The sequence below is a fragment of the Peromyscus californicus genome, unplaced genomic scaffold, assembly GCF_007827085.1.
Source record: "Peromyscus californicus insignis strain IS unplaced genomic scaffold, ASM782708v3 Scaffold_7__1_contigs__length_154581171, whole genome shotgun sequence".
Classification (NCBI taxonomy): domain Eukaryota; kingdom Metazoa; phylum Chordata; class Mammalia; order Rodentia; family Cricetidae; genus Peromyscus; species Peromyscus californicus.
In genome coordinates, this window is record NW_026294595.1 from 123,680,184 (window position 1) to 123,690,902 (window position 10,719).

Sequence of the window (10,719 nt, forward strand, 5' to 3'; positions counted from 1 at the left end):
CTAGCCAGTGAGCTCCAGAAATCCTCTTGTCTCCTCATGGCTAGGATCATAGGCATGTGCTATCATGCTTGACTGCGGGTACAAACTTGGATCCTTATGCTTGCAAGGAAAGCTGTTTACCAACTGAGCCATCTCCCCAGACCCTTAATGCCCATTCTTATGCAAAATAAATGGCCTGTTTTCAAAGATGAGTCATTTCCAGGGTATTTAACCAACTAACAGCACATACGTGCTGGCAAAATGTCTCACTCTGACCTTGTTCAAAAGATCATCTGGTCTGTAACCATATGGATCATGGGACCAAGGAGGAGTCCTGTTTTATGTCATTGGGACTAAAATACATATCCTCTCCAGGGGAGTGCCATTCAAATATCCTTTTAAATTTGTCCTCGGTGTTGTTCTAAGTCTTGGGTAAATGTGTCCTGTGGACTGGGGAAGAACAGCAGATAGAAAGGGCTGTGGACCTGAAAAGGCCAGTTCCAGGTCAGGGGGAGCTGTTAGCAAGAGGAGATGAGTGAACCCTCTAGGCTACATGCTTTTAGTTGATTTTAAAAATTACTCATTCTGAAGGCCACGTGACTTGACTGTGCAATATATTGTTGGTTTTTACAGGCTTTGTTAGAAAAGACACATCTGACTAAAACCACCTGAAAACTGAAGACTATTCTTCAGAGAACGTCTCCCTTTGTCCTGTCTCCCACGGAAAGTTGCTTCTATCTTCTCCGTCCACCCTGGAGAAGTAGCTTTTCATTATCTGTCTCCTAGAAAAGTAGCTGTTTGCTATCTTCCCCCTTCTCCACAGAAAAGAGGCCTTTTCTTTCCTAACAATTAACCACAGAATCAACCATTCCTGGGAAAGGAACTAAAAAGATACAAGTCCTCATGACTTTCTAATCAGCACTTTTTTCCCTTGAGATTCCCAGAACCCAGAATATCCTACAGATAACACCTCTGCCTCAGTATCAGAAGAGTAGACCTCCAGAAGTTTCTAACCACTCTGCTGCCAGCCAGCCTATCTGCCATGTCCTTCCACCATATGGGTTCTGTGGATCAAACTCAGGTCCTCAGGGTTGGCAGCAAGTACCTTTACCTGCTGAGCCAACTTAGCAGTTTTCTATGCAAATCCTGTACTCACAACATCCAGGCAAGTGGTCTTTGTTGGCCACAGGCTCCATCTTTTCGGTTTGTCAGCTCCCAAATAAGTCTTTCTCCTTGCCCTAACAATTTGTCCAGGCTGGCCAGAGCATGCTCAGTCTAAGCCTCGGAACATGGAGCTCTGTCTTTCATAGTCTCAGGACACAGGAGTAGTACTGAGTTACTGGGAAAGTTCCCCACTATAGGCAACAAGGCTGGAAAAGTTTGCCAGTTTTGACCATTTAGTTCTCTTACCATAGAAAGAGTCTATCTTCTGAGATACTAGCAAAGACAGAGCACGGTTCTTTTTCTGAACAGTGGAACACCACTCTCTTCTGGGCAGAGGCAGAGACATGAGTCAAGATGTTCCCAGGTCTGCCTTCTGTGGAGAGCAAGGTACACGAAAGAACCTGCATGCTCATGCTCACAGATGCCCAGAGGATGCAGCTACCATGAATAACTGAGGCACTCTGACATATCAGAGGCAACAAAGATCATACTGAACAACATACTGATCATGCTGATCAACACTGAACCAGTGTTGCACACACTATTTATGGAAGAAAAAAACTAAAAAGGTAAACTATTGTTTACCAAAGTGGTGTTTGGAGGTCACAAGATCTCCTTCCCAATAACTCAGTACTACTCCTATGTCTTGAGACTAGCTGTGAGCAATGTGTAAGCAAAAGAGGGTAATTGCAGTTCAATAAACCACATTACAGACGGTGGCCTGGAAATGGCTCTTGGGACACAGCTGACAATATCTGACAGTAAAAGACAAAGGTGGGAAAGAACCATGTACAGCCATGGCAAAGCAGGGAGGAAATGGGCCCCACTTCCAGGAAGGAGACAGGCAAAGGCTGTGTGTGGCCATAGCATGGGGTCACTCAACATAAAGGTGCGTGAAGACAGCCAAGTTTATATGAACAACTTGTTACCGAGACACATGAGTGTAGCTGGAGTTTTCCTGCCTGGCCCACAGTCAGGACAAATCTCTGTCACCTGCCAGTCCCACAGCCACTCAGACCCGACCAAGTAAACACAGAGACTTATATTGCTTACAAACTGTATGGCCGTGGCAGGCTTCTTGCTAACTGTTCTTACAGCTTAAATTAATCCATTTCCATTAATCTATACCTTGCCACATGGCTCGTGGCTTACCGGTATCTTCACATTCTGTTTCTCATCGTGGCGGCTGGCAGCGTCTCTCTGACTCAGCCTTCCACTTCCCAGCTTTATTCTCCTCCTTGTCCCGCCTACACTTCCTGCCTAGCCAATGGCCAATCAGTGTTTTAATTATTGACTAATCAGCAACACATTTGCCATACAGAACATTCCACAGTACTTCCCCCCCCTTTTTTTTTTTCAAAAAGGAAGGTTTTAACCTTAACAAAGTAAAATTACATATAATTTGGGAATTTGGGCGTAGCTTCTCTTACTACTTCCTGCTGGAGGGGGGCGCTGTATCTTATGGGGACACAAAGAAAATTTTAGGATCATGGAGTAGTCCGTGAGGCTGTATCATCTGAGCCAGTTGCCTTCAAACCATTCTGGATGTTGGATCATCTGGGCCATGGTGTCATCGGAGACCTTTCAGGGGGTCTTGGCTGGTCAAACCTGATGTGTCTTAATCTGGAACAAATCCATAGCCTCTGGCTTTCTGTGGAAACAAAAGCAGAGTCTCCTTTCCAAAGTAACATATCCTTATATCCAAATTTTGAAGTCAAGGTACCTTTAAAATATACATATTGGCATAACTCAACAGCTTTTGCAATCAAATGTTTTTCTGCAGTTAAAAGTCCCAAAGACAACACAATGCAGATTCTCTGTGTAATATCCATTTTTACGTGGCTTATTTTTTATACTACCTTTACTGTCTCTTTAAAGACATTATTTTTTAAAACTATGTATTTGTTTCTATAACTCTATATATCATCTTTTTTGTCTCTTTAAAGCCTACGTATATTTTACACACATTGTAAACTATTACATCTGAATCTGTCTTATTGTGAATCTATTGCCTTAAACTGCAGCAGCTGTGACTGCTGGCTCCTCCCACCTCAGCTTCCCAACATGGCTACGTTTACCACCAGCTCTGGGAGCTATCGTGGGTCTATGCTTTTATCCAAGCAGCGTGTAGTCCAGAAACCTTTTTTTTGTTTTGTTTTGTTTTGTTTTGTATTAGCAAAGTCTAAATCCACCATGCATCTTAATGTGCCACTTGCAGAGGCCTTATTCCTGCCATACAGCATGTCGAGCATGCACACCAGGAACCCACAAGTAGCTCAAACCAGCAGCTGCTGCTCATTTGAGAGAGACAATTAGGAACTGTTTTTAGCTTCATTTTAGAATCTTTTTTTCTCAGTTTTTAGGTGGAAACTCTTGCCACCACGTTGGACGCCATTTGTAGCTGGAGTTTTCCTGCCTGGCCCACAGTCAGGACAAATCTCTGTCACCTGCCAGTCCCACAGACGCTCAGACCCGACCAAGTAAACACAGAGACTTATATTGCTTACAAACTGTATGGCCGTGGCAGGCTTCTTGCTAACTGTTCTTACAGCTTAAATTAATCCATTTCCATTAATCTATACCTTGCCACATGGCTCGTGGCTTACCGGTATCTTCACATTCTGTTTCTCATCGTGGCGGCTGGCAGCGTCTCTCTGACTCAGCCTTCCACTTCCCAGCTTTATTCTCCTCCTTGTCCCGCCTACACTTCCTGCCTAGCCAATGGCCAATCAGTGTTTTAATTATTGACTAATCAGCAACACATTTGCCATACAGAACATTCCACAGTACATGAGAGTCACTAGTAAAGAGATGATTGCTGAGAATACTGAAAGGATGAGGAGGGAAAAAGTCAGAGGCCAGAACAAAGCTCAAGGGATGGAAGTCAAAGTGACAGAGGGACAAAGTGCGGACCAGGAACAGAGGAGCAGTGCAGGGAAACGAGAGGTGAGCACTGGAGGAGGCAGATGGAGTTGCAAGGCCTTTCCTTCCCTTCTGGGGTAGATCTGAGTGCTTAGCTGAGCTTCTGACTCCGGAGAGACAATGCAGCGTGACAGCATGTGGTACTGTGACATCAACAGGTGCCTGGACCTTGGTTCAGAGGGAGTCTTGCCAGATAAGATCCATAAGGCAAAGACAAGATGGGCTGGTGCATGCAGTCTGCGGGGAGGGTAGAGGTGGGCTGGGCAGAGACGTTGATTGCAGGGATGACCATAGTAAGGATGGCACAATGAAGGGACCCGATCGATCAATTTGTTAATGGCCTGTTGTCGGTATTAAGTTGGGGGACCAAAGCGGGAGGAATGTTAATTCCTGACTTCATTTGCATGGATGACATTTAGGGAAGCAGAGCTAATGCTTTGTGAGCATTGTTTATGCAGTAAGAGTTCCATGAATGAAGAAGGGACTTCATGGGCAATCAAAGGCCCAGGAACTGGGATGAGTCATACTTCCTGGGAATGTTTCCAGGGCTGCCCCTTAAGGGTCCAGTACTTGCTCCCAGCCCTTAGCCCTAGGCCCTAAGCACAGCCATGTACAGCACATGGTCTCCTAGAACCTGGTGAGCTCCATCCTTACCTGGTTCTGATGCCCTCATCATCTTCTCCTTACTCTGCTAGGCTCGGGGGTGACGAGCTTCTTCTGTACCATCCCCTCCTTCCTGTTGGATTTAGGATAAGCTTTTCTATTTCTGACCAGATGCTTGTTAGTCTGAGCCAGTGAGTAGCCTCCTATCCTTGTCCCTTGTCCTGGTCTAAGAAATACGCACAGGTTCATGTGGGTGCATGGGACAGTTTCCGACTCTTGTGACTAGTTGTCTACTCAAGGTTAGAGTTCCCTCTTTGTTAGGAGAGAACAGATGATGCTGAAACATGGAATAAACCCTCCCATCTCAGCTGAGCACAGAAAGGCTTTCTTGGCCCTGTGTACATACAGCTCAGCCCAGGTAGCTCTCCTTGGTGGTCCCCTTAGAGCTGCTCTGTGTACACCTATGGGCTTCCTTCTTCCAAGTCCTGCCCTAGACCAGGAGAAAGGTAGGGATGGGAAGGGAAGAGCATGAAGCACCAAACTTCTAAATATATAAAGATATATATTCAAAGAACTAAAAACATGGGGTTGGTTAAAAATCTTGTATTATTTTGCAAAAGATAAAAAATACTCTATACTCCCATTGAGTGGGGTAATTCACCATCTGTAAAACCACTTAAACAGGTCAGCTGACTGCACCTGCTCAGTCCTACTCAGCCTTCTTGCTCTCAGTGTTTGAGAAATAAAGGATGTATTAGACTCTCCCAACATGGCTGAGGCTTGCTCTGTTCTCTATAGCATCATCATGGGTTCTATTTTATATTCCAACTCATTGAGAGGTACATGTGGGATGATGACTATGGTAACGTCTTTCCCTGCATCTTTAATTTTGTTGTTACTATTTTTTTGTTTGTTTATTTTGAGAACAGAGTCTCAGCACACTGCACAGGCTAGCCATAAACTCATAATTCTGTCTCCTCTCCCATGGTACTGAGATTACAGGCATGCACCGTATTATAAGTTACTATAACTTCCCCACTATTTCTCCTAATTTCAATCTCTGCTGTCTTCCTTGGATGCCCTCCCCACTAGACATGATCAGGCACCATTAGTATAGTTGAGGATGTCTATTTCATTGCCTTTTCACTAGGGGTGTTTGGAAGATTCGTGGTCAGCAATGAAAAATGGTGTGTGTGTGTGTGTGTGTGTGTGTGTGTGTGTGTGTGTGTGTGTGTGTATGATTGTGCACATGCACACAGAGGCCACAGTCAATGCCAGGTGTATCCCTATCACTCACTCCTATTTCCTTGTTGTCAGGGACAAGGATAGAATCTCTAGTTAGTGGAAAAATACAACCCCCCCCATAAGACAGGGAACTAGATCATCTTACAGTCAGGTTGCCTAGCAACAGGACATTGAGTCAGAGCCCTTGACCCTTTCACCCTGTAAACATCCTATACAAACAACCTGTTAGCTTGCCCCACCTTATGCAGATGACAGCTTCTTGCTCCCCCCACCCTGCAGGAACTATATAAACCCTCCTGGAGAAAAATAAAGTTGCACCTTGATCAGAATCTAGACTTGGTGTTTTTCCTTGTATCTCCTGTCTCTATCATTCCGTCCTTAGGGTGGTCGAGAACCCGTTGAAGCCCTGCAGGCGGGGCACCTGTGACAGGGTCTCTCACTGAAGCTCCCTGTCCTTTGTCTCCACTTCACCAACTGCTCTGCCAGTAGTTGGAGCAAACAAGGAAGTAGTTCGGGACAGTGGTCTTCATTCTCAGCCTAATCCCGTAGGCCCCAGGCCAGTGGTGCTCAGGCAGGTTTTGGGTGTGTCCCATGAGCCTCTAGCAGCTGTGCCTCCTCAGCCACAAAGCTTACTCTTCTCTCTGATTCTTTGCATCTCAGTTGCTCCTCGGCTCACTGTCTGCCACTAACACATATTGGGTTGTGTTTTCAATTTAGCATGCGAATCTGGAACATTCTGATGACTGCTCCTCTGTCTCACTGAAGATCAGGAGCAGATGTGGCTGGCCCACATAAGAGGATGATCTTCCCCATGGGTTGATTCTCTCCAGCACATTCTGTTTGGTGTCCTGTTCCTCTTTCCAGGACTAGGGGTGATTTAAAAACCCTTGTTGAGGCTGGGCATGGTGGCACACGCCTTTAATCCTAGCACTCGGGAGGCAGAGACAGGCAGATCTCTGAATTCAAGGCAAGCCTGGTCTGCATAGTCAGTCATAGGCACATAGGACAGTCAGGGTACACAGAGAAACCTCATCTCAAAAACAAAGAAACAAACAAAAACAAAAACAAATTAAAAAATAAAAAACTTTGTTGGAGCAAGCAAGAATAGGAGAGGGTGTAAATCAGAGAGGCAACTGAGAAGGTGGAGTCTGTGTCCGAGCTGAAGAGATTATGGGCTAGAGTTGTGCCTGATAAACTCCTGTGGGGCTGACAGGCTGAGACAGGCAAAGCAGTAGTTGTGGAGTTCTGGTACCATGTCCTGTCCCCAGGGAAGGAAAACTCTGCCTCGTGCCATGCTGCTACTTTTTCTAAGCCTCCAGTTCCTCCTCACTCCCATTTCAAAGGCCGAGGAGGAAAATGATATCTCTATTTACTTCCTTCCCACAGTGGAGTTTGCTGTGGAAACATTCAACCAGAAAAGTCAGGATGACTACGCCTTCAGGCTGGAACGTATCCTGAGTTCCTGGCAGGAGAAGGTAAGTGACCACATCCTCGACATCTGTCATGCCAGAATGTACCTGCTACTCAGTGAGGGACAGGAGAGGGCAATCTACCTCTCTTGCAAGTTACACGTAGCCTAATTCGTTCAGTTTCTTTACAAGTTCTTTTAAAATTAGATCATCTTCTATCCACATACAACATACATATGTCATTCTTATTGCTTTGAAACATTTTAAATGAGTAATTTTAGAGTGATCGTTTCTTTTTAAGGATTTTTTTATTATATTTTATTCATTCATTTGTTCATTCATTCACTCAGTGTGTTGGTGTGTGTGTGTGTGTGTGTGTGTGTGTGTGTGTGTGTGTGTGTGTGTGTGTGTGTGTGTGTGTTGGCACATGCAGAGATCAGAGACCCCAGTTGGGGAGGCAGTTCTCTTCTTGCACCATGTAGAGACTGGATATCGAGCATAGGCTACCAGGCTTGGTGACAAGTACCTTTACCTGATGAGCCATCTCACTGGCCCCAGAACAGACATTTCTAAGCAGATAAAACCATATAGTAAGTAAAAGATTCACACACAAAAAGGTGCCGATAGATGAAGCTGAAAAAATATATCAGACACCAAGTTTAAAACAAACAAAATGAAGTAGTAATTGGTAAAAATGGATAGAGTAAAACAAAGGTAAACAGAAAAGATGCTGAGGATTCACAGAGAGAGAGAGCACAGAGAGAGGCCACGATTTCTCTCTTTTTTAAAATTTAATTTAATTTAATTTTACAATATAATTTAATTCTACATATCAACCACGGATTCCTTTGTTCTCCCACCCCCCTCCCCTTCCCCCCCAGTTCACCCCCCATTCCCATCTCCTCCAGGGCAAGGACTGCCCCCAGGATTGAGATCAACCTGGTAGACTCAGTCCAGGCAGGTCCAGTCCCCTCCTCCCAGGCCGAGCCAAGCGACCCTGCACAGGCCCCAACTATTTCTCCTGAGAGCACCGGACAGCTCCCCCTCTCAATCCCCTCCTGCCTTGGGCCTCCGGCTGCCCCACTCCACCCCACTGACCACATCAGACCCTCTTCATCATCCTATAATGCCCCTACAGAATGTCGTCAATATAGCAATGCTCATCTCCAATGTCGCACTTCTGGTCGTTGGGGAGGGGCACTCAGTCCCTCCTTCCCTGGCAAAGGAAAGGCAGAGGGACTCTAGCCCTGCCTAGTGCTAAGGCCTCTGAGATCCCTGCACAGCACCCAGCTGATTTTCAGAAGCACACACTGTAAAAGGAACAAGGCCTCTCCTGAAACACCACCGCTCTGGGCTGTGCTTGTACTTCAGTTGCAGCACAGTTGAGGAAGTATCTGGAGATCTGGCTCCATGTCTTAGGGCTGACTATCCCCGCAAACACTGGGAGAGCCACCTCCCTCCCAGAACATGTCCTGTGCTCTCTGGGAATGCAGGTGGAGGTTCAGGTCTGCTGAGGGTGATGTCTGGGTTTTCCTATGGCTGAATGTGGGCTACAGGGACTGGAGAGAGTGGACTCAGCCTTGCCTTCCCTGCTTCCCAGCAGGTCCCCACTCTTGGTTCTTAACTCTCTAATCTAGAGACGACTTCCCTGGCTTCTGTCTTCATAGAGCTGACGCCAGGCCTTGAAGAACTCCAAATGGAAGAGAATCTGGATCTTTTCACACACTGAGCACAGTCGCAGAGCTTCTTAAGAAGCAAGAAGGGTCTGTTCACTTTCATCGTTTTCTGTCTGCAGGTGGTTTTTCCAGCTGTTTTCTCCATGAAGCTTCAGCTGCGGAGAACCATATGCAAGAAATTCGAGGATGGCCTTGACACTTGCCCCTTTCAGGATGGGAACAGTCCAAACAATGTAAGGCAGGCCACCAGCCTCCATAGTTTTACAGCTGTGGGTGCTATAGGGGCAGGGGTGAGGCAGTAGGAACTGCGTCAGCTAGTCATACCGCATCCATAGTTACAAGTAGAGAAAAGTGAGTGTATGCAAGTTTCTAGTACTTGGCTCACTTTTCTCACTCTACTACAGTTCAGGTTCCAAACCCAGGGAATGGTGCCACCCACAGCAGGCTGGGTCTTCCTGTAATGAATGGAATCAAGACAATCCCCCCACTGACATTCTCACAGGCCAACCTGACCTAGCTCATCTCTCACTGAAATGTTCTTCCCAGATGATCCTCGATTGTGTTAGGTTGACAGTTAAAACTAACTGCCACAGTGGGCAATCCTGACAGGGCGCTTTCTACCCTCACTGTTAGGTATGTTAGGAATCACACAAGGATATCCTAAATATTCCTCTAGAGGGCCTGTCTGCTGAGGGTGGGGTTGAAACAAGTACCCTGGGTTACCTCAAAGCTCAAGACTTGCCCAGGGTTCACTGGGTAGTCATGTCTGAAGGTCCTTGTCTCCTTCTACTACCTATTGGTCTATGGAAGAGAAAAGGTGAAATTTGGAGCACAAGCCACAAACTTCCTTCACCTTCTCCTTTCACCGTCCTCTCTTATTCTTTTCCCTCAGACCTACACCTGCCTGTTCAGAATTGGTACCTTCTCTTGGGCAACAGAATTCAAGCTCTACAAGCATGAGTGCTCATAACTCCTTTGACCAGAGTCATCCATGGACTGGCCCTGTACTTCTCTCTACATCCATGAAGTGGTTACCCTTGGCAGGGTCTCTATGCGTTTGTATTCCTTGTTTTGCAACATTGTGTAGTGTCAAGCCTGGGTATGTGGATAATAACCAGGAAAAAAATCATATTGCTCTTGTTTCATCATTTAGAATAGCTCATTAAATATTGCATTTCTGAACACTTGTCATGTATGTTTTTAGAGGAAGTGCCATGGGCTGGTGGTGGGGACAGTTTGAGTTTCTAAGACACTCCCCTCACCTTGAAGTTCCTGAGATGGGGGGGCACACAAGAGACATAAATAAGTAAGGTGCATGAGGATTGTTGTCACACAAGTCCAGAAGCACAATGGCTGTGTTCCCCCAGGGTATCAAATATCCAAGCTAGGGCCCAGGCAGAGTTTCTGCCTCTCTACCCCAGCACATGTGTGCAGCCTCTGATCTCCAAAGAGTGACTTTCATGCTTCCCTGGTGACAAAAGGAACCAGTAGGGTTTAGATTTTCTAAAGAATTGCTGATTCCTTAATTTCTTAATCCATCAAGGTGTTCATAAAATAGTTAAGAATATAGAATTTGAACAACTCAATTGCCAAGATTAGTAACAAGGTCATTTAAATGCTTACTAAAAATCACTGGGCTGTGGGTTGGAGCCAGGACCCTCTTCTGGCCTCTGTGGTCACCTGTACCCACATCTGCACATACCCCCTATACACATCATTAA

General features: G+C 45.8%; 1 protein-coding gene across 1 annotated transcript; it reads left to right on the forward strand.

The window, feature by feature from the left end:
• The first annotated feature begins 7,166 nt into the window (after positions 1-7,166).
• LOC128100734 (cystatin-9-like) lies at positions 7,167-9,968 on the forward strand. The gene is made up of 3 exons (XM_052723309.1): positions 7,167-7,388; positions 9,118-9,231; positions 9,891-9,968. Exons 1-3 carry the CDS (start codon positions 7,167-7,169, stop codon positions 9,966-9,968), a joined length of 414 nt encoding a protein of 137 aa, XP_052579269.1.
• The last annotated feature ends 751 nt before the right edge of the window (positions 9,969-10,719 follow it).